General features: G+C 41.2%; 1 protein-coding gene across 1 annotated transcript; it reads right to left on the minus strand.

Annotated features, from left to right (window-relative positions):
- Window positions 1-1,432: 1,432 nt before the first annotated feature.
- ipmkb (inositol polyphosphate multikinase b) lies at window positions 1,433-25,477 on the minus strand. The gene is made up of 6 exons (XM_080748290.1): window positions 24,469-25,477; window positions 17,186-17,271; window positions 16,373-16,469; window positions 14,110-14,282; window positions 10,367-10,448; window positions 1,433-8,634 (listed from the first exon to the last, which is right to left on the minus strand). Exons 1-6 carry the CDS (start codon window positions 24,710-24,712, stop codon window positions 7,787-7,789), a joined length of 1,530 nt encoding a protein of 509 aa, XP_080604416.1. The 5' UTR covers window positions 24,713-25,477; the 3' UTR covers window positions 1,433-7,786.

Here is a 25,477-nt window from a genome sequence, read left to right on the forward strand (position 1 = left end):
ATCTGCAAGCCGAGTTTAATAGCAATTACAATATGCTACTCCTTTTTTGTAGTTTAAATGAAAAACTTTCCTTTACGCTACATGAAAATCTACTGTATTTCAGACAAATCTGCGTTGGAAACTGCTTCACGGTACAATTAACGCCACATTTAAAATGTCAAAGACACTTGAGTATTTCTAAGTGAGATGTTGTATTGCTTGAGCTTTTGGCAGAACTAAGGTGAATTGGCCTAATGTACAGGCACACCTACAGTACTTCTCCCTTGAGCTCATGCAATATAAACATGGTGTCAACATCCTGATTGCAACAGGATTCTTTGATGAGCACATCAGTCACAGGACATTTACTCAAGTGCTGTACTATTTAAACATAGCCTATCTACAAGCTCACAGCACGCCAAAATGCGACACGTTGTGAGCTTGTAGATCTATTTTCAAAAGCTTTTTTTTTAAATACCTTTTTGACCATTATAATTATATAACTTGTGAAACGGGACAATCTGCATAATAAGCACTTTTTTTTTTTACAATAAGTATATTTTGATGCCAATACTTTTTGTAGTTTAACCCAAATACATTTTGATTACAGGACTTTTCTTTGTAACAGAGTACTTCTGCATTGAAGTATTGATACTTCTACTTTTTCCACCACTTGTGTAGCCCTCTGAACTAAGAACATAACAGGGAGATCACGCTTTAGTCACAATGAACTTGAAGCTGTGCCAGTACTCGTGTAACAAACTTCAGGCGGTGCCTGGACAACATGATGTGGAGTCTTGTGTCTACGGTATTCAAATTGTCAGAACATAGTACATACCATAAGTTATTATGAACCAGAAGGTCTTTTGCTTTAGAAGGATGTCTGATGGAGACTTCAAAATGGGCAATGTCTTTGTAATTAGTTACTTTATTTTTTTCTGAAAGATGACGTGACAATTACAACTATTAAAGGGGAGACCACCCATTTTCAATATTGAACTATGTCATTAATATACCTTAGAGGAGTTGTGTGGACAAAAAAGTCCCCTCCCCCCTTCTGTGTTGCCTAGAACTGGGGTTTGTATTGTAAAGTACAACTTGATGACATCACACCGTTGTACTTTACAATACAAACCCCAAAATCAATCTTCCAGTTCTAGGCAACACAGAGGGGGGACCTTTTTTCTATTTCCACACTATTCCTCTATGAGTCTAAGTTATATTAATGACATAGCTCAATATTGAAAATGGGTGGTCTTCCCCTTTAAACTACTCCATGTAAATAAAATATGTTCATGACATGAATTCAGAAGAATAGTAGCTTTCATGGTAAAAATAAATAAATCAAATGTTATATTGTTAATATACAGTATGTACTGTATATGTGCTCCTACTGTACTATACTTATCCATTGTACGTTTGCTAATGAGATGGTGTTGCAGAAATTAAAATGTATGACTAATCAAACACGCACAAGAAGGGGATCAGTTATTGGGAATATATTTTATTAGTAATAATAGTTATTCATCTGCCAAATATACAGCCTGTTTATTGAATCTTCTACATATTGTACATGTAATTTACAAAAAAAGTTAACATTAGAAGGTTCCATGTTGACGATATGAGACAATATACTCTAAAAAATAACACGGGATGTCTTAATGCATCCAGCTGTGCTTCATATCAACACACCTTTGTTTTATTTTGTGTCAATGTTTAGAATTACATAGTATTTACCCTGTAGTTCCTGAACGGGCAAAATCATACTGCGTTTGTTTCAAAGTGATACAGTATATCCACCATTTGACACCCACTCACATTGTAAAATGATTGATAGTACAAAATTGAAACAAATGTTGGTACTGGACCAAATTTTGGTAATGGACCTTGATCACTTAACCACAAATGTTTTTGAAACCATTTACTTAGATTAGATCAGCTATTTATAGAAAAGTCGCAATCTTCATTTATGCCTAAAATGACATGCCCAAAATTGCAAACCGGGACAGTGTGTAATTGATAATAGCTTTAATAGACTGGATCCTGTACATTTTAGAAATATTGTATGATGAACTTCAGGTTCGACGTCTTTGCCCACAAAAGTATATTTAGGAAATTATATCTTCATATATATATATATATATTTATATTATATACACAGGGCAATTTGAGATGGTATAAATGTACAATTAAAATATTGAGTTGAATCCGTAATTTGTTTAAATTTGCCTGTCCACCATTTTCCAGTACAATGAGAGTTTAACCAGCTGTGTAACCTGAAGACCATTCAATAAATGAACTACAGGTTTAAAGGAGAGTGTAAGAGGTGGGGGGAGGGAGGGCAATCATCAACCCTCTTTAAATCTGAACATATAGTATAACCCCCTAACCCGCTGTGTGTGTGTGTGTCCGTGTGTGTGTCCAGTAGAAGCCTGAGACGTCAGTGAAACAAAACATATGATGTAACCTCTCAGAACAGCTGTGTAGCTATGGATTGATACGCTTAATTTATATTCAGCAAAAAAGTTGTTATGTTGCCAAAGCGACATGAGAAAATTGGCTTCTGTGAATCAATTAGAAACCTAAAAATAATGACTTACTATCTCTAAATAATGACATGCTTTATCTTGTAATAATGAGTTTGTATCTCAAAAGAATTACTAAGATATCTCAAAATAATGGGATAGTATCTCAAGTGTTAATAAGGATTCTCATTATTTTGAGTTTCTCATTATTTGAGATAGGCCTACTAAGACATTATTCTGATATAAATTAACTCATTTTTATGAGTTTCTCATTAGGTCAAGGTGCAAAGTCATTATTTGGAGGTTTCTTAACTTTATTTTGATGACCTTACAGTCACATTAATGAGCGCATCCTGCCTAATACTACTCCCATGGTGTTCTATGCCAATGGTTCTCAACCTTTTCAGGCCATGACCCCTCAAAATAATCATATTTTAACTGCCCCCCTCCCTTACAAGCCTCTCTTTTTGCCTCGATTCTTTTATGGCAAATTGGCTATGTCTGACCAGCTTTAATAGTATAGTTGTTACCTTCTGTGCAATAATGGGTAGGTATTAAAAAGGTCTTAAAATTCCATAAATTGAGTCACCTCACTGTCATCTGTGGTGGGGACCCCTGTTGAGAACCACTGTTATACAATATATGTATTTCAAGAAAGGCAGATATACAGTATTGTTGAAATGGTAGTTCACTGACTGTATCAATTTGAAATGTAAATTAAAACTATGCTTCCAGAAAACACCTAGTTTGTTCATGAACACATTTACGTTTTATTCTTCAAAAATAAGTAAGGTTTCTTTTAGCAGAGAATGTTTTTAGAGTTATGCTCCTTATGTACACAGATGATATTCTCAGTTATACTTTAGGCTCATTTGTCAAATATACTGTATTAAATCCAGTCTAAATTCAGGCTCTCTTTAAAAAACACATTTACATACAGATTTGTTTCCACAGCAAAACAGGACTAGTCAGGTCTTGTTAGTTTGGTTCGCACAGCAAGGCCAACAGACAATTTCTCAAAAAGGTTTTGTGGACTTCACATTTTCCTAGCTGCTGTCAAGAGATGATAAGCGATCACACAAACCCCTTCTAGCAGGAGTGCAGTGTTATTTCATTTCATAATGGCATTGTGTAAAAACAATAATCATGGAAACAAGCATACACCTGCTCAATGAGATTATGCTTCACAAATAACGGGCTGTGGCATTTATGCTTAATATTTCAATTCAGACATTACATAAAGACACTTTCGTGTAGTCAGCCTAGAAGAAAAATGTTGGGGGTTACGGTGGCCTAAATCGATATCCATGTTAACCATTCCTAAACATCAAATGGATAAATGTTTCAAGTTGTTTCCAACTCACTAGTCCTTCACTCATACATTTAAAATCAGTTGGTTTTCATTTGTTCTTTCATGTTATTCCCATTATATCACAGAAATGTATTAAACTGATTCAACTTGTTTCCTAATATCCTTCCCAACATTTCCCTTCTTGGTCTGGTTGGTTAGTTATTTTTCCGTTAACAGAAAAGCAAAACAGAACAGATGTTACATATTGGTTATTCCATTAGTCTTTCAGTGCATTACAGATCAAAAAACAAAAACAGTCCAGCAAAGGAAGATAAAGTCCTGGCCTTAGTACATGTACGGTATAGGTTACCAAATGTCTGGCCATGACAAGAGCTATGAAGACATGTTTGGTTTTGAAAATGAGTTGAGTTGTAAACAATATAATCATTAATTATAGAAATATACAATCAGACTAATCATCTAGCGGGTGATCTTCGTTTGCATTGTAATCATAACTGACGCGAAGATGTTGGAGATGCACTGATACTGGCATTGTACTGCTGCCATCGCTACATTTGAAAGATTTAAACTTTTCTCTAGGTGTGAAAATGGCAGAACGCCACATTGCTCAGTATCTTTGAGCAATGTGAGCAATATTTGCCATTGGGCCTGTCACAGAAATATGTAAAACTGCCCACCTACATCAAAACCACATGTATCATAGCCTAATTTTAAATCGCAAACACAAAATGTATAAAGGCTGTGTAATGTATGCAGATTGAATGTTCAACCGACTGTTGAACTAAACAATGCCCTGTATTGCAATGATAAAACACAGGGTGGAGGTTTTTATGAGAACAGATTTACAAAGCTGCCAAAATGTTCAATAATTATTCAAAACATGGATAAAACGGACATCTTCGACAGAAATAAGGCAGTGATAGAAAACAGGGCAAAAAATAATTTCTTCTCTAAACATTGTAAACACTTCACCTCGATGATTCCAATGCCTAGCAAATAATCAAGTTTATTAATATCAGTAAGTCAGCGGGAAACAAAAACATAAATTTGTGTCCTTTGGTTAAGATTAGATTAAAACCATACATATAACTGATAAAAAAAAAGATTCTCAGATTGTTAATTATACTGATGTTACAAGCTGCATAAGAGGAATAGCATATTATGTGCATATTGTATCAAAATAAATTCAAGGTTTGTGACCAGCTTGGGCAGTGAACGCTCAAAGATAACATGATAAAAGTGGACTATTTTCTCCATTCATTGTAGGGCTGAAGTGGTTATGGTAAAGCAAAGTGAACTAATTAAAAATTAATCACAGGGTCCTTTTGAAGCTTTATGAACACGCACTTTTTCCTGATTAGACTTTGCGACGTTCAAAGTTCATGTGCATTTTTATCAGTAGTTCAGTCATGACTGGTGTTCCATCCTGCCAATTCTGAAATCATCAAAATATCATGACTCAGCTGAGGTAAGGGAGAAAACTGCCTTTTGTTCAGTCTAAACGAATCTTTCAGCAAGTGACCAATTACAAAATTGCTAATACGATGTTTGTATATATTTTTGCATAATGACAAATGCACACTTTTGCTTTACACTTAGTCAGTACTTTGGCATTCTGCAGATTTGACCCAAGCAAAACAAAACAGAAATAACATTCAGTCAATCATGTCCTCCTTTTCTCATCTCTCAAGCATTCTATCTCTCTTTTTCTGTTATGTTTGTTAGATTGTTGTCATAAAAGCAGCTCTCAGGACCAATTTAATAAGCTACACTACAGTATCAATTAAAGGAAAAAGATCAATCACTAGGATTTTCACATGACAGCAGCAACACAACTTATATGTCGACCTTATCCGTCAAGCTAGGAGTAGGGTGATTATGCCTTATTCAGATTAAGAAAACAAATCTCAAAGGGCAGGCAATTTGGCAAGAATACATAAATGATTAAACAGCTGTGGTAAAACACCAGCAACCATTCTGGAATCAATACTGACAAGAGGTCAGGGAAAATATTCTATGGGGGGAAATAAAGATTTAAAAATGCAATAACATTTAGTAAATTGTACAAAACAAAACTGTGAGCAACCCGGGTTGGATGAGGATTGGTTTGAACAATAACAATGGTAATGATAACTAATATTAACAACTAATATGTTTTGATTATAGGAATTTACCTGAGTTAGATACCTGTAGTGGTTCAAAACAACACAAACAGAAAGAATTGTGAAGAAACAATGACCCAACTTAAAACAGAACTTTCCTCTGACATAGTGGTTTGAATACATGCTCACCAAACTGTTTATTGTCCCAAGTCAAAATGAGGCAACGTTTTTTTTGACCATCATACTGTAGCAGTCAATTTGTAAGCCTAGTTCAGACTTACAGGAGATTCGCAACGAGATGAACCTGCTTTTAAGCCCGATTTATATTTTGTTTTATAACAGTGTGATGTGCAGCATGCGACACTGTTGTATGTATAAACCAAAACAGGAGAAAAATAGCAGCGGTCTGAATTACCCTTAACAGCAGAATGTCAAAGCTGATTTACTGCAAACTCTTAAAAGGTGTGGATGCATTTCATTGGAGCTTATTGTGTAGTTCTATATTTTAGTAATTATGTACTACAGGCTGTTGCTGTAGTGGCCCACTCATTAGAAAAAACACACCATAGCCATAACTCGAAGGTCATACTGTAGTCATCAAGGTGCCTCGTGTCCTGGAGTAAGGCACTGAACACTTATCTGCACACTCGACGGGGATAAAAAAAACAACAACCATAAACCTCAACAAGAGTGTAATGTAAAAAGTAAAAACTTGAAAATACACTCCAAAGAATTAACTATGCCATCTTTAACTGCTGGTAACTTGCTAAACAACCTGCAGTGCACCATAGTGGTCGGTTGTCAGTGTAGGCCTTAAAAGAGGAGTTCACCCCCAAAATGACTTTTTTTCTATTGATTACACCATGGAGACTTGAGTTCAATAATAGTTTTAGTTTTTTGTTGCATTCCTAACACAATAATTTGAATATAATTAGACCCAAATGCATTTGGGTCCCCATCCGGAATCAATGGAGGCAAATGTACTCAAAGAAATGTTGTCTTAGGAATGCGACAAATACGAAAACATATTATTGAACTCAAGTCTCCATGGCATGGGTAATCAATAGGGGAAAAAAGTCATTTTGGGGGTGAACTACTCCTTTAAGTTAAATTCACTTTCACTCAAATCAAATTCAGTGCCTAACGATCTAAATACTTTTTTAACAGGAGAATGATGCAACTAATGGTGAAAAGCAAGTCTTCCCATCAGCTGACGGACATCAGTCTCAATTTCAATTCAATCCATTTTACGGAATGGACCTTTAGTGCTGCATCCAGACCCCAGTGGTACAGTAGTGTGAGCATGTGTAAACCAGCAGTCGAGGACGTGTTCTGTTTGAAGTGAATGGCTGTAATGCCTTCATGGGTATGATTAGTGCATATACTGCTGCAGATCACAAAGAAAAGAGACTAGCCAACTCTTATTACCTCCCCTATGGTTACAAAGTGGTCTCACACACACACACACACACACACACACACACACACACACACACGCAATCACGCTCACATTCTGACTGAAACACCCCATTGACAGACCATCAAATGAACAGATGAGGTTATGGTAGATTTCTTTTCTTTTTCCCCCCCCATTTCCTTCATTCCTCTTTCTGCTCAGAGGGGTTTTGAGAAGAATTTAAACAAAAACTGTCCTTTGCTGTTCCAAAACAAAAGACGTCAAAGACGGGGAAACGGGGTGAGGGAGGGCAAAGACAGCGTATGGGGGAAAAATGAACGAGGAGAGACAGCATTTGAGATACTCAAGTCTCGTGCAGAACTATCGTGGCCAGAGGGGAGAGGAGGCTACGGCGAACGAGAGCAGGAGGAGGGCAAGAAGGGACACGGAAGGGAGTCTTTGAGAGAGACACCTAGGAGGACTCGTGAAGGATCTGCTCCAGCACCGCCAGCAGGCGCTTCAGGCCGTAGATGTAGCCGTGGTCATGGCTGTCGCTCGAGAACACGTGCGCAAAGTCAATCATCCGGACCTCCACCTCCTCCTCCTCTCCCCCGTTCCCTCCGTCCCTCTTTTGTTTGCTCGCGTCCCTCCTTGTCGCTCGCCGCTCCGTCTCCCCTTCGCCTTCGCACCGCCCCTCCTGCTCGTCGTCCTCCTCCTCGCTTTCCAGTTGTGATCGGACGCCGTTCCCGTTCGGCTGCGGCCGCCTACCGGCCACGTGTTTCCACGGCGAATTGTCTTCCTCGCCCGATGCCACGATGACAACGGCGTTCTTCCCCGGACTCGACGTCGTTGTCGTGTCTCCGTTACCATGGAATTGCCCTTTGGCACAGTAGTGATCGTGATGCCCGCCTTTCCTGTGGTTGGCGTACATGGTGGCCAGGCTGTAGTCCAGGGGCACGGCGACCCGGATGTTGTTGTTGTTGTACTCGGCCACCTCTGCGTCCTCTTCCTCTCCAGCCGCACGGCCCAGCCTCCCCTTCCCGTCGTCGCAGACCTCCGCTGACGCAGGGTTCTCCGCGGGCGGACTGATTAAGGGGGTGCTGGGAAGAGAGGACGGAGGAGACGAAGAGGAGGGAGAGCTGGAAGAGGAGGAGGTGGGGGAAGAGGAGAAGCCCTCGTAGACGAAGAGCAGGGAGCTGGCGTAGAAGACCAGCTGGCGCTGGGACTCGAACCAGCGGAGGATGTGCCGCACCCTGCGGATGCTGGCCAACACAGCGTCCTTTCGCAGGCCTGCGCCGTTGTGGAAGAACTGGGAGAGTCCTGGTGGAGGACAGGAAGAGAAGGAAGTGGAGATGGCGAGAAAAATAGGAGGGGAGGGAGTGAGGAGCAAGCAAGGAAGGGAAGCGTAGAGGAGTTAGGAAGAGAGAAACTTTATCTTCTTTCATTCTTTAATTTTCTTTCCTTTCTTATGCCCCCTCCCCATTTTAAGCTTTTTTTTTAATGCATTGTTTGCTTATCTGCATGATGGACTGATGTTCTATTAAAGTGTCATGCTTCAAAGGAAGCCCAGCCCATATGGACTTACAGGACACTTTTCTCATTTTCTGCATTTTATTTCCTAGTCTATCATTTTAAGAGCCTCTGACATCACGCTCTGGCTTCACTGTGATGTCACACTAATAGAATCCCTTTTATGCCCATATATGGAGTTCCCTGATGTCATCTATCTATAAATGCGACAAATCTCTGTCTGTCTGTCTGTCTGTTTGTTTGTTTGTAATCCGCGTATCTCGAGAACCGTTCGTCCCACCGGCTTCAGATTCGGCACGCGCGTTCCCCGCCGCCGCGCGGAGTGCAGTGCCGGGCCTCGACCCGACCCGACCCGACTCGCGGTTTTCCGAAACCGGCGCGAAACGTTCGGAATCTCCTTATGCGGAGCTGATTGTTGACATCAGGCTGTTCCGGAGGAAATCGGCGCAAGCGCTGAGTCATTGTGACATCACTTCATAAAAGGCTCTGACATCACGTACGCCACATGAGTCAACACAAAATCTCATGTATGTAATCCGCGTATCTCGAGAACCCTTCTTCCCACCGGCACGCGCGTTCTCCAGATATGGGCATAAAGTCTGACATCAGAGTTTTCCGCAACCGGTACTGTGTGTGCAGAGATCTCCATATATTGGGGTTTGCATTAAAGGGTGGGGACAAAGGCTAACAGAAGGCAAACAGATGGTCAAAACGGGTCCTATGACAACATGACAACAGGTATATTGGGGTTTGCATTAAAGGGTGGGGACAAAGGCTAACAGAAGGCAAACAGATGGTCAAAACGGGTCCTATGACAACAGGTATATTGGGGTTTGCATTAAAGGGTGGGGACAAAGGCTAACAGATGGTCAAAACGGGTCCTATGACAACAGGTATATTGGGGTTTGCATTAAAGGGTGGGGCAGACATAACATGGACGCAAATAGACAGATATCTCCATATATGGGCATATGGGCATAAAATGGACCCAGAACTATATCTGCAGTGATCTCCATATATGGACATAAAATGGACGCCGACAGACAGACAGATACAGATATCTCCATATATGGGCATAAATGGACACAGGCAAACAGATGGTCAAAACAGGTCCTATGACAACAGGTATAATGGGGTTTGCATTAAAGGGCGGGGCATTCATTCTCTATTTACATCGTTCCCGAGTTGGCCAGGTCGCCGACTAGACGCTGGGCCGCCCGAAGGGCGGCCCAGCTTCTAGTCAATATTAATGATGGCCGTTTGAGAGATCCCTGTGATGCCAGGGGAACAACTCCATTTTATGCCATATATGGAGATCCCTGATGTCCACATCAATGTGGCACGACCTGCTTGTCGCCCTAAGGCGTCTTACTGGTATTCATTATTATATTATGTTGGCAGACGTCACTTTGTATCAAACTCATCACTCACTAGCATACCACCTGGAGAGGTTTTGAAGCACATGTGCACACACACACACACACACACACACACACACACACACACACACAGTCATACATACCATCTTTAATAGTGTCTTTAACCAGTCCTCTTCCATAGTGCTGATCATAGGAGTCAAAACTGTCACTGCACACCTTGTACACCTGAAAAACAATACATTATCAAATGAAAATAACACACAGTACATATAATTGTCAATGCTCCTCTCTGTGTGAGAGAGAGAGAGAGAGAGAGAGAGAGAGAGAGAGAGAGAGAGAGAGAGAGAGAGAGAGAGAGAGAGAGAGAGAGAGAGAGAGAGAGAACAACTTGGAGATGGAGCCAGTGTAAAACAAACACCAATTAGGGAATGAGTGGTAGGAAATACTATTTGTGTTCGGCTTAATGGCTAACCTCTCTCTATTTGTTACATTTGAATCATTTACTCATGTTTCACAATACCTTTAAAGCAGAATAACCTTAAACCTATGGCTCATCAATCAAGTTTAAGGATTGCAAGCATCAACTGTCATAAACATATTATATAGAGGTATGGAACAATGTCTCCATCTAGTGGGGAAATAACATTATACACCCAAAGCCCCATATCATGGGTTTTCACATTCTCTGCCTGTAGTTTATCTGAATCACAATAAAGTCTCTCTCTTGTTGTCTGTGTTTGCACATTGCTGTACTTCAACCCGCAGATAGGAATGTTTATTTTCTGGTTATTAGTCATGTTAGCATCTCATGTTGGGTGTTTGTATGTAATCTGTGGGTAGTACAGTATGTGTCTTTGATGCCTTGGCTTCTCTCTCTCTCTTTCTTATCACCTCCTTATCAGAAACGTCATTACCACTAATGAGTCTCCTCTCTCTAAACAAACAAGCTAAGCACGAGACATTTTCCATTCTGTGTGCCAGGCAGATAAGAGACCATGGGCCCGGCCACCTGTCTGAGTGAAAGCTAAAAACAGACTAGAAAATAATCTTAACACTTTTAAACCATATATACTATATACATATATATACACGACAAATATGTGAAATAGCCTCACGCTACATTGTTTAAATCAGATCTGCTATTTTCTTTCTGTCTATAATGTCCAAAATAGGGACACCAGGTTGATTTTTTTCCCTGTTTTTAAGAAGCTGGGCTTGCCACTAAACATCAAATGGGTTTGATCTTTGATTTTTGTTTTTATTTTTATAAACAGAGAATATAGCTATGCTTTGATTATAGCCGATAGATAATCTGGGTTCATTTACTGTGATTGCGAAATGGCTGTACGACAGATCTGTTTCTCTTGCTGTTAGAATGAGTTTAGTGGGCAGATGAAAGCACAGCTCAGTATGTACTGTAGAACGTCCACTAAAATGGTAGATACCGTCTTTACTCGCCACAGCCGATGGAGCCAAAGTCCAGTGGCTAATTACATAAGAACGTGTAAAGGCCCCAAGGAGAAGCATTATGGGTAAATGTCATAGCACTTAACCATGGGTATACACATAGTCGAGTGGGTTTACGGAAGGTGTGGACCTCGTAGTCATGACCCAAGCATCCAATCAGTCACTGTCATTAACAGCGCCTGACGTAAGACAAACACTATTTGGGCCTTTGAGGAATAGGCTCTGTGTTACCGTATACAAAGGACGACCTGTTGCCGACTTCTTCAAGAAAGCACTTGAAATACGTCCTTGTCATATTCTTAAATTCTTCTTCTCTGGTCGCTTCTACTTGCGCTGACAATGTCTCATATACTGTACACCGTAGCAGAGGAAAACCTTCTTATGGGCTGTCCACACCAAGCAACTATAACTATTGTATATGGTTTTAGAAATCGTTCTAAATCAAGTGGAGGGCAGAGTCACCACAACACAAGTGTGGACGCTCATCTAATTATTGTTAATGCGCTTGGTGTTGGATGGCCCATTAGACCCCAACTTAGTAATTAAACTCAAAACAAGCATGACGTTTCATGCAAATGCAGAACTTACATCCTTATTAACCCTTATATAGCTTATACATATAACCACGTTTTTAACCAGTCTATGATTAATAAATGAAAATGACAAATATTATTTCCGATATAACCCTACAACAATGTAGCGAGCCTGCACTATATAACCCTAAAACAATCTAGCACCATAGACAACATGCACAAATGTGCTCTGTAATTGCATCAAAATTGCAATATCTGATCTATTTATAGCCCCCAATTGTTTTCACAGAGGCAAAAGCGCCCCTGTGAGCGTGGTGTTCACGTGTGCGACGTGTGCGAGTGTGAGCTGAAGCGATCATTGCTATTTTCTTTCTATTTAATTAATTTTCATTTCTCTAGTGTGGAAGATTTCCGTATTTATGTGTGCGTACCAAAATGTGTGGGAGAGATGGGGCAGGGAGGAGGCAGATAGTGTTGATGATGGGGATGAGCGTTATGGAAACTGATGGAAGTGATTCCAAATTCCTTCGCTCTTCCGTCCCAACAACGATAAGATCCCTACAGCTCTCCTCTTCCACATCATCGCTTTCTGGCCCTCCCTTTCTTTCTCAGATCTCATCTCTCCTAGTCCTCTAGTGCAAGGGTTCCCAAACTGGGGGTCGGGACCCCAGTTGATTAGCTTAGCTTGATGTGTGCGCAACATTGTTTTCTCACTCAACAGTAAACAAACCAACATACCATACAGTATAAGTGTATACAGGGTATCAGCCAACATTTCTAAAGTTATAATGAAATACTGACTATTAAGACCGTTTTAATACCATGGCCAAATTGTCAACTCTTATTTATGAAAGAAGAGGCAAGCATTGTGAAAATAGCCAATCTACAAGCTCGCAGCACAATATTTATCTGTGGAACCGAGTCAAACTAAATGTAATGCCTCAAATGCCGCAACTTCTTTTCTATCTCTGTCATTCTCACTATCCTGGATGTTCTCTCTTTGTACATGTATGTATGTATGTATAATATACATTTTGTATTATTATTATTATTTTTTCTTTCTTTTTTCTTCTTTCTTTTTTCTTCTTTTTTATCAAAAGGCAGTTCAAAACCCCAGGCCAGCTGGGAATGTTTGAGTCAGAGGTGGGAGTATTGTCCTCCCCTCCGCTTACAGCTACTGTATCACTGATGTGCAACAGAGCAATGTTCTCAAGCTCAGCTGCTCCGTGTCTCACAGTACCAGGCGTTAACTCATTAAGAATATTACTTGATAAAATACTGGGAAATTAATTCTGGTTTTTTGAAAAGAAGTAAAAGGTGATTTATATTATTTGCGCACCAGTATCGCACACCAAAAATAGTTGATCTACAAGCTTGTAGGCTTGTAGATCTGCTATTTTCTGTGCTTGTACTGTAGGTACATGTGGCACGTTGGTACTGGAATAACATTAAGTTATAGTATGAAAGTACTTGAAAAATGAATAAACTAAAGAAAGGAGAATGTCAATAATAAACCAAGGTGATGATCATGAGCCATTAAACAACTATTGCGATTGTAAAAAAATGTATACCAAGCTTTGCAATTAATAATAATAATTATAACAAATATAATACATTTCATTTGTAACGTGTGTTAAAACAAATGGCACAAGAAGGCAGGGGAAAAAATGGTAATGTTACTCATATAATAGCCAGCCTAATACTGTGCCTAGGAGTGGAATGATTATAAATCTCGCTCAGTTTCCATTAGGACTGGAGTTTATTTGTTGAAAACGCCTGGTATGTTCCTCTTTAGACCGATATTTACAGAACGAAAGCAGGACCGTAGCGAAGTGGCTTTTATTCTCCACAAATAATCGAGACCAGGGCGACGATATCCCACTCACCCTCATGCCCAGAACCAGGAAGCCTATTTCCTCCATCAGAGGGTACTTTCTGATCTGTTGTTCTCGTTTCTCTTGCGAGGCAAACGGGTCGTAGCTCCGCTGGCCCAGCTTGACGTCCATGATGCACGGCTTGATGAATCGACGCGTCACATCCTCTAGCTTCAGGTACAGGTCTGAATCAGAGAAGAGACGAAAACCACTCGGTCAGAAATATCACCTTTGTGCGTCAGTAGTAATTATCACACGCTAGTAGGCGCTCGGGTGGCGCGGTGGTACAGTAGCTGCCCGCGGTGGGTTCAAATCGACCGCGGTGCATCCGGCTTTGTCGAGCATACACAGAAACAATTTGGCCTGTGTTCGGGGGAAGGAAGCCGGGCAGGTATGGTGATAATTGGCACTGCATGTAATTTCCTACGGGCTGGGGCGGCATCTGTCAGCAGGGAGTGTTGGGGCGGGAGGAGTAGGACGAAGGCTCTACGTCCTCCCGGTGGGGGCTCCTCACTGGTAGGTGAGGCAGTATGATAAATGGTAAATGGTGCATTTATATAGCGCTTTTATCCAAAGCGCTTTACAGAGATTGTGCATTACATTCACCCATTCACGCACACATTCATACACCGGTGGCGGAGGAAACCATACAAGGCACCAACCTGCTCACCGGGAGCAATGTGGGGTTCAGAGTCTTGCCCAAGGACCCTTCGACATTAACTCAGGGGGAGCCCGGATTCGAACTGGGAACCCTTCGGGAACCCTTCGTGCTCTAATAACGGTTTCTCTACCCCTGAGCTATGCTGCCCCACATGATACGACAGCAGTGACAACACAGAAATGTGTGTGGGGAGGAATCAATTAGCTAGTAGCTATGCCCCTCCCAAAAAAGCTTTTGTCCAATGCTAACTTAGAATAACTTCCTGCTTGCCAAGGTTTGCCTTGGCAACAGCTTTGGCAAGCTGCCGGTTGCTAAGCTAGCACTGGACAAAAGCTTTTAGGGGAGGGGCATAGCTACTGGCTAATTGGCATAACGATTGAATTGGTGAGAAAAGGGGGCAAAAGGCAAAAAAGAGGGGGGAAAAAGGGAGTAATAGTCACAATGTAAAATGCTGATTGCTCATTAACAAAGTGGTTACATTTGTACATTCTCAGAGTATAATTTAACACTGATGATTTTGTGCAGGTGTCAAGTACTAGAGTTTGGTATTTGACTTGTGGGTTTGCAGGAGGTCAAAAGAAACAAGTGTGTTTATAAGTCAAAGGGCGGAAAACTAAAAACATAAGTAAGCAAAGAGACACACAAGACCTAGGGCCATATATTCCACCCTGTGCAATGCACTGCAATGCCACATTGCGCCCAGCACTAAGCGCATTCCGTATGGCCACCCCCTGATGCAATGACACCTCTCATTTCGTTGTTCGTTTTGGACACCTCTCGTATCCATGTGATGTTTGGTTGAGCAGAGAGAGCTTTTGTTTCGCCTCTGCGTCTCCTGACATCATTACATTAGATTGCATTACATAATTAATGATGCTAAGCTTGCATGCTTTCACTTCATGCATGACATCGGTTTTGTCAATAGAAAAACATTCTGTGCATCTCCGCCACCTAAGTAGGACTGTGCCTCACGCCAGGCATAGCTCGTTCTCAAAGGTGATGGTAGCCGGCGACAATCTGATTGTTTTAATTAATGTAATGCCCAAAACACACCCATGACTAATTCAGGGTGTGTTGTGGCAGATAGTCAAATTTAAAAGAGTGCGCTATGATGCAAAGTTCCGCTGTTAACATAGGGCCTCAAGAGTTTTAAAGACCCATTACCAGCGACAGTCTGTGCTGCTACTTACACCCAACTAGAAATGGGGTGAAGGGATGCCACTAGAGGAAAAGCCATAAGATTAGTATTACACAAAATTAGTATTCCTCAATTTTCAATGGAAGCCAGCGACATGAAGCTACAAAGTGAAACTCAACACTTGTCACTGCATGACGGGCATGACACGCTACAAAATTTAAATTTAGTTGGTCTCAACTTTGTTCAGTGCTCCATTAGCCAGTTGACTTTACCATTTAGCCCCTCCCTTTGTATTTACACAGTGTGGCTTGAGCAACACTTCAATGGTGACTCTGCAGCAAAGCAGCTGGCCACGTTTGGCCGTTTCGTAGCTCTGTTGCCGCTTGTGCGAACGCAGCAGCAGCACCAGGCTTCCCTAGAGCTCCGCTAGCGGGGCTAAAAACAGACTCACAAACTAATGAAACAGGTTCTGTTACCTTTGGGGCTGTCAGGAGAAGACCAGGTGCCGTAATATTTGGGCAGGTGATTTTGGAGTTCCAATAAACATGGATCGCAGCAGTCCTCTGCATACACCTAGAAAACACACACAAATACACACACACACACACACACACACACACGCAAAAGTACACACACAAACAGTAAAGGGAAGTTAAATACTGCAATTACTGCAACAATATCACTGATGATGTCCAAATACATGTAGGAGAACCACATTGGTGGCGTAACGTGTTTTTAATATTTATAAGTATAAAGTCTAAACCAATTTATTAGGTGCCGAGTACATTTATATACAGTATATTGTATAAATATATATTTGCGGTCTTATTATACATGCCCTGGGCCACATATAGAATGAATTCCAGTGGTATGGTCAGAGAGATAGATACACAGAGATAATGCTGTGACTTACTGTTGTATGTATGAGAGCTGCTGAGGCTAACAGCTTTTCTAAGCCCTAAACCAAACAATGCTTGAGTAGTAGCCTACATCACAGATACATCACCCTGTGTGTGTGTGTGTGTGTGTGTGTGTGTGTGTGTGTGTGTGTGTGCGTGCGTGCGTGCGTGCGTGCGTGCGTGCGTGCGTGCGTGTGTGTGTGAGACTGTTCATTTCAGTGTATGCACATACTGTATTATGTGTACACTGTTATTTTAGTAATTTAAATAAAAAAATGGGCTGTCATGTTAATATGTAACTCAACAGCTCTGTACGTTTCTGTGTCTGTAAATGTTTACATAACCGTGAAAGAGAACTGCATCTGTGAGCTTTTTTTTTCTTTCTATTACCATGCTATAAAACTGCATCTCACGCGGGCCTCTCGGTGGTGGCTGAAGCTGTTTCAAAACGGTTCCGTCCGGATGCTGTAAAATACCTAGAACAAAAAAAACAAACAAGTAAATGTTATGCCCTTATTTGCTGCCACGAACAGTCAGTGTTGAGTGCTGCTCGTACTCCAACCAAGTAACGTACTGTCCTTGGAGACTATGGGTCAGCGTGTACACAAGCAGGAACTGGTGTACAACACTGTGGTGTTAAGGTTCCCCTGGAGATGACACTGGTTTTACAGTCCGACTCTGAACCACTTACCATTTGACCACTTAACCACAAACACTTTCTACAGTATTTCAGAAATAGACAATCTATACACTCGAATTTGTTTTGAATTTAGTATTCTTGCCCAAAATTGCGACGCCAGGATTAAAGTGGTTGATACACAAACACATTGTGACATGCACTGACACACGGACTGTCCAGTGACAGTTGGGATCATGGCACCCCTGCTCCCAGAGAGCACAAACCACCTGCAACCAACATTATCCACCCTGCCAGGAAGGAGAGTTCTGGCAGGCTTCCTGGTAAGGTGATGAATTACGGACTTGGTTTAAGTCTGTTTAATTTCTACCCCAAAGAAGCCCACTTTTATGCTTTCCTTGCATCTTCACAAAGCCAAGTGACCACATTCATTACAATGCAATCCTCAAGTCAAACAAACTAAAGTAAAACTATTTCTATAATTTGAGTTCATTTATTTACACCAGGTAATGCTATGAACAGATATTGATTCGAGCTTAGTGGCTCTTTTAAAAAACAGAAGATGAATTTCCAATTGGGAAATGTGTCAAATGCTTGCAACAACAACACAGCTCAGGCAATGTTTCACGTAAATTAATAAGACTAGACAATGTCATTTTTCAAACACACAATACGGCCACACCTTTAACCACCAAGCAATAAAATCCAGGGTGGAGGGTGGCCTGTGGGGAAAGAAGCATAACTAAGAGACATTCTCTGACACTCACAAAACAAATAATTGTCATCCGTGAATAATAGGCATTTTGCAACTGGTTCAATAGGAAGTAGGGAGTAACAGTACATGTACGGTACGGCCATTTACTAAACGGGAGTAGAAAAAAGAAAAGAAAATGTGTCTTTGTAGGATGCTACAAAGAAACATTCTGCCCTAAAGCCCATCATATTGCCAGCTGAGAGAGGGAAAGAGAGAGTCAGAGCGTAATCTCTCTTCTTCACTTAAGTTTACATTTATTATCAGCCAGTGGTGTGAATAATTATATCAATGGCCATTTACTGTACAGTATTATGAGCATGAGTGACTTTGCCTCAAGAAAGAAAACAATTGCTATAATTAATTACAAACATAAACTCTCAAATATATGTTAGTCTACAACACATTATTAAAGGGACTGACTGTTATTACATACTGGTCAGTCCCTTTCTTTCTGTTTAATATTAGACAAGGGTCATTTGACTCGCAACCTTACAGTTACAAAAAGGCGAGGGTGAATTCCATCAGCATTCTTGCTTTGTTAATGTTGATGGTCAAATTGGTACAGCGCTCACATTCACATGATGGGTCATCATGTAAAAAAGAAAGATATTTCACATTTTCTGTAAATATTTTTCAACTTTTTACACAATAGGCAGTGCTCATCAATTGAGCTTTACCGCAAAAGGCTTGTAGCTCAATGTGGAGCCTCATTATTCTCCCTCTTGCCATCCCTTGCACTAAGCCTACAGCTAGTGCTGTATAGAAGTACGTATATACATATAGAAGAAACGCTGTAAGGAAAAGCGTGTTTCTCCTGGTTACATCATCATGGGCTGACCACGGCTGATTAAATATGGACTGGATTTAACCAGGGAGGGTGAGGATTAGTCTACTCTTTGGTTGCTCTATAGATTCTCTATAGGACAAAAACAAACGTGCACACGCGCGCACACACACACACACACACACACACACACACACACATACGGGCAGCTCACAGGCAAACCAAACATGCAACCATACAAGATTAGCATGTTTGCACACACAATATATCAACACACAGAAGAGGCTCAGGCGGTGGTAACCTGAATAGGGATGGGACGTTATGACAATTTCATATCACGATTATTGTGACAAAAGAAATCACGATTTATGATATCGCCATAATCAAAATCCATTATCTTGGGGCGGAACGTTTGCCAAAAAATAGCGGATCTACAAGATCACAACGCGTCGCAGCGCGACACGTTGTGTAGATCGGCAATTTTTTGGCAAAGACATTTGATAGAGAATGGAAGAAGACTGTATCAAGTATGTATATTATAAGTACCTTTTACCAATTACAGAGGGTTTAAATGGTATCGGATATGCAGCTTGGGCAAATAAAAGGTGAAACAGTGCATGACGGAGGACGACATCACGATAAATTAAATCTCCACAATACGATTATCGTGAGTGTTATTTATCACGATAAACGATAATATCGCTTATCGTCCCATCCCTAAACCTGAAACGCAGAAAACAGCACATAAAGTGATCAGAAGTTTGCCGTTTGAATGCCAAGAAAAATAAGCAAGCAATGCTCAAACTTTTTTTTCAAGGTGCCCTTAGGCGTATAGTTACTCAATAGCCAACAGTACAAAATTGTGGCAGCACGAGGTAAGAATGAAAGTAAGCCTCCCATTCTGTAACTAACTGCAACAGGCCATTCTGTAAATAAAAATGTGTTAGTATTCCACAGTGTGTTAAATTACAGTTATAGCTAGATACATTAGACATAGTTAAAACACATGCTAGTACATGTACACAAGCACAGCACATAAACAAACCATGAACCAGAACTGAAGAATTTCACTCTTATGTACCTGCATGTAAAAATAAAGAACACCTTGAACACTTAAACCATGCAAACCATGTACATCTGCTGCCTCACTCAAATCATCGAAAGGCCCATTTAATTCAGCATTTTGGTTTAATTAAGGGCATTATTCTTTTTATTTCATTTTATGCAAAGCACTTTGTTTTCGATACAAATATAATAGTTTATTTGTACAGACCACCTCTGACAGCCATAATCTCTGGCACATCTGGTAAGCCCCCTGGCACTGTTAAATCAGATATACTGTGTAGTGTAAGATATATCCAGCTCTCATTGAATGTCCTGCTTTGCACAAAGTTATTAGCAGGCTGACACCTTTATGCTTTATCGCACAACAGTTAAGCGCCACGAAACACTGTCGAGCCAGCGGCACAGTCGTAACGAAAAAGATTAAGAATGTGAATTAATTGCACAAACTAAACGCCCCCAGAGTGCAAGAACCTTTAAGCTTAAGCCTGAGCATTCTCTCCTTCCTTGAAACAAACACACACACAGTCAGTTTAGTAATCAAGTTGCAGCGTAGAAACGTGTCCGTCACTCATTCAGTTAGTCAACAGCAAGACAATGTCAGATGCAAAGGACGGGAAAATAACATCTTGAATGTGTTTTACTTTTTCAATGAATTGACCCACTTTTCTCTATTTGATCCTAGATGTAATGGGAAGCCATAACATACATTATTCATTGGATACGTCTTTGACATGTCAAACAGTGTTGCCAACAAAACAGACAGTACAACTGTACTCGGGTTGTAGTTTACAATTATTATATTTCATTCAATAAATCAGTCGGTAAACTAGAGTAAAATGGCAAGTGGTAAACACTGGGAATTTAATTATAGTGCTTTTCTCCAAAGCACAATATTAAAATATTGAGTGAAAAGCAAGCCATATTTATTTCACCTATTGAATTCACATTGGTCAATTAGAGAAGATGGGGATGGGGAGACAGGCAACATACCCTGTATTAGATTTTAAGCCTGGAGAGAAAGATTTTTAAGAGGGTGTCATATCTGAACATTTGTATTCCAGTTATGCCAGTTCTATCAGTCTGACGTCTGACCCGTTTGTCTTCCTGTCAACCAGCTAGTTAGCCAATCATTCAGCCAAGCAATCAGTTGGTCAGTCAATCAGTTAGCCAACCCAACAGTCAGTAAGCGCTTAACTCAGTCATTCGGTTAACAAAGTTTGGAGCAGCACTTCCAATTCCATAACACTGCAACAGTTTTGTGTCTTTAACATGTTAGGCATAATCAGGGTAACTGATATTTCAGCAGGTTGCTGTAACTGCATGTCGTACAAGGTACTGGGTACTGCCTGGTCCTATATTTTTCTCTTGGCACACATAGCACAATTTTGGCAACAAAAAAAAAAAAAGGGGGTGTTTAGTCGCGAGTCGCGACCTATAACAATTGGTCTGCGACCAACATATGGGTCCCGACCCACTGTTTGGGAAACAGTGATCTAGACTAGATCTCTGTCTGAGACAAGGAGGAGACAGGTGTCCAGAATGCATGCAATGCATTCCACTGTTAAGAGCACTATGCAAATCCAGCATGGGTGTTGGGGTCAGCGTTAAATCAGCACAAAATTAATGAACACAATCAGCATCTGTTTCAATGGCCTAAAATACACATTTCACTCCCGACAAGGACTGAAGAAAACCTGACAAGCTAATCAAGATCAGTCTCAGCGTTTTTTTCATTCCGTTGAGCCTACAAATATCACTTTACAACTCACTTTAAAACATATAAGCAGCTGAAAGGCAACCAGAAGCACACAATACAAATATTCCTGGTGACTGCGCACCACAGTGGATTCAGACCTCAAACTGTCCATGACAGCTTTTAGCACGTGACTTGAGGGTTGTAGAGCAGTGGTTCTCTAATAGGATCATAATAACCCTAAGAACTATTGGCGTCCATCCAAACAGAAAGTTAATTGCATTCACATGTTGTCCTAGGTATACTTACTACCGTAATTAAGGACTTTGTCTTACACTTGGGACACCAGGGGAACACAATTAATCTCCTGGCAGAATAGAACAATGAACTAGGTACTGGTTGGTGTTCCTGAGGAGCAGGTTGGGGAACCCACTACAGTAGTTGTGCTATACTGTATCACACTTAAGGTTGTGGCCATAACAAAGAATGTACTCTACTGAATAAGCGATAACAATACTAGTAAAAGAAGCTACCTCGTCCTTGAGACCACATGAGATTCACACACAATATGTCCATATAATAGTGTATATGTGCATTCCCAGATATGGGATTAATATTGATGACATCAGGGATCTCCATATACTGTATATGGGCCTAAAAGCGACAAGGACGGCCATATATGGAGCGTGAGATGAAGTGTGACTGACTGACATGAGGCGGAGGTTTTGATACTAACTGCTCCCTACGGTCGCAATAACTAGGCGGTGGGGATTTTTCAGCAGAGGAATTTTAATTTAGTAAACCATGCCTCCTTACGATATCTCATTAAACCTTAGGACACGGTCAGACATACATGTCATACTGTATGCGTCTGCTTCCCAGTTCACTTGCATTCTAAGGGAGCTAAGGGGTGGAGCTGCCTGTTGTGGTGCGTTGGCGGCATTGAAGGCAGGTCAATTCAATGCCCTTGTAGTGTGGTACCTACCTACCCACAGATACAGTAAAGCTCCATGAGGTTTTCTGGGTCACTTCAGGCCCATATTGTTATGACAACTAGGGAAGGGGACAGTGGGACAGTCTAAGTGCTATGGACACAACATGGTGTCATTGTAAAAGAGTGGCATTACAAGATAAACAGGATTCCAGTACTGGTTCTACAACTACACTTGGTTATACTGTAGCAGCAGCTTTGTAGAAAGGAGATTTCATGCAGAAACTCCTCTGTGTTAATTCTTCCATTTGTAATTCAGTGTGTACAATTTTGGATAAATGTGTACACTCAAACACTGAGGTTTTTATTCTGTAGCTATAGGGCTCAATTTTGTATCTGCCTATTTGATTAAACTTTAGTGGTCTATTTGACGTTTTTGTTTTATCCACCTTGAAGGACAACGTTAGTCATGGCGATAATTCCAAAATGTCCATCACGTTAAATATATTACATTTCAATATACAACATTTCTGTTGTATTGGTTTTATGGATTACTCCCACTGACATTGCTGCTTTGTTTGACAGGGGAAAAAAACAGGAGAGTGGAAGGACACGAACAAGTCATAAATAAGTTGAAATTGTGTATGCTGTTCCAGAATCTTTTGTGAATGTGTGATCTCACAGAATCATATTATTGTGTTACATATGATTGGTGTACTGTATACATACAGCATACAAGACATGTCATCGTTGCTGTTATGCCTTGTAATTTGTAATTTATAGATATATTTTTCCCCATCTTAAGCCAAGGTAAATGGAATATCTTGTTACTCAGTGAAGGCCATAAAGAATGTTGTGGATGGACAGGTCTTGGCCTGCCAGCCATTGAGCCATACCCGTCACCTAGAGGCCTTAAAACTGGTTCTTGGTGATGACCCCTCATACTGCGAATTTCCTATCATTCCAGGAAGTGCATTTGACTACTGTTCTTGTCATTCTTGGTGTGTAATCAGGGAGTAATTACACTTGCGGCAGTGACACCATGGGAATGAGGTTAACTACCTAATAGGATAGAACACTAGTAGTAATATATGGGTGCCCTCCGGCAGGGCCCAGGCAAGTAAGCACAGACCATTCTGAAAACACGTTTTAAACCCAGTGGATTTGGATGCATCTTGGTGAGAAACAGAGACACGTGTGTCCCAATTCAGTCAAGTAACTCATTGACCAGCTGCTGACTGCCATGACTCATCCAGGTGCGATTGTACTGAACCTGACATCAGTTACTGATTGATCACAATGTAATCCTCTCAATTCAAGCAGCTCAACACACAGTGGAGTCACTGATCACCATGTCTCCTGTGAGTGTGTGAATGTATGAATCAACTGACAGAGATGTGCAGTTGTGCAACTGCTGTTACATAGAAAAGAACAACCAACGTTAATGTGTCCATCAGTAACAGAGTTTCAGTGTACATAACAGTCACAAATGACATTATTGCTAGATTGGTTCTGACAACGACTAATAATAAGTGAAACAACTAAACGAACAGCGTTCCTCAAACTGGATTCCAGGGACTCTGTGGGATCCTTTAACGGGGTCTAACTGCACCATATACAAGTCTGCAACTCTGACAGTGTACAAATGGAACCACATACAAGTCTGTAACTCTGACATTCCATTTGTACACTGTCAGAGTTAAGGGGAATGTAAAAGTGTGAGAAACAGACATACAACACAAGAGATTTCATTCTACATCCAGAACTCAATGGGGACAGAGAAGTCCCACATCAGGTGAACTGACTCACCTACTTTATCCACGCCAAACTTGTGCCCTGCCACCTGATGAGACAGCGGGACGCAGCCGTTCAGGTGAGACCCTGGAGGAAGAGGAGGAGGCGGCTGGCCGTTCTTCTCGTTGGCCGGCGTGGAGCCCCCTGAGGAGAGCAGTGGCCCCAGGCTGACCCCCACCGCCGTGGGGCTGTTGGGGGTCAGTTCCAGTCTGCCCAGGGCCAGAGACGACTCCATCATCACTTGATGCTGAGTTGACATTCGCACAAAACAAGCTCTTACTTGACTAGACACCCCCCACCAAAAAATATATATATATAAAAAATAAACTGATGTGGAATTTATAGATTCACATATTGATATTACGTCACCAGTGAAGATAGCAGCCCCGCACACTTTATAAACCTGTGGTGGTGTCGTGAGGTTGAGGACCCCTCCTCATAGGACAGGCTCAACCCCGAGCGACGACCCCGGCGACAGCACTCGTTCCCCTGGCTGCAGCTGATCCCGATCCCACCCGAGCAGGGCGACGACGAGTCTCTAGTGTGCACAATGATGAAGCAGTGCTCCCAAAGCAGTGCTGATTCAATGCTTTTCATATCTTGAACGGCAGCATAAATACATTCTAGCCACATCCCACTTCCTCGCTTGGAGAGACGTAAACACTGCTCGGTATGTTTGAAGCTCTCTCTCTCTCCCTCTCTCTCTCGGATAATGGTGGTGTTGATGACAAGAGGGGGTGATGAAGATATATCCAGATAATATCCAGTCAGGTTTAATTGCAGAGCCGCGAGGGGGGAAGGACAGCAAAATGATTACCCTCCGAAACCACAACAGGGTCTGTTTGGTCCAGTTTCGATAGCGATCTTGGTGATCCTCCTGTGCATTCGAAACCAACGTCCCTAGACAGACAGTCTTGTCATCATCCTCACATCTGACACACAGCAGCCTCGGTCCCGTGGGCTCGTCGTTGGAAACTGGAACTGTCAGCTGTTATCGCTCCGAAATGCATTATCTTGCAAGAGA

The sequence above is a fragment of the Nannobrachium achirus genome, assembly GCF_963921795.1.
Source record: "Nannobrachium achirus genome assembly, chromosome: 18".
Lineage (NCBI taxonomy): Eukaryota > Metazoa > Chordata > Actinopteri > Myctophiformes > Myctophidae > Nannobrachium > Nannobrachium achirus.

Excerpts from the sequence above, each read along its gene's own strand:
- ipmkb (XM_080748290.1), bottom strand. The coding sequence starts at position 24,712 with ATGTCAACTCAGCATCAAGTGATGATGGAGTCGTCTCTGGCCCTGGGC. Across the intron at positions 16,470-17,185 it reads AGATGCAGTTTTATAGCATG|GTGTATGCAGAGGACTGCTG; the intron begins GTAATAGAAAGA and ends TGTGTTTTCTAG. Across the intron at positions 14,283-16,372 it reads TTCTCCTGACAGCCCCAAAG|ACCTGTACCTGAAGCTAGAG; the intron begins GTAACAGAACCT and ends TCTCTGATTCAG.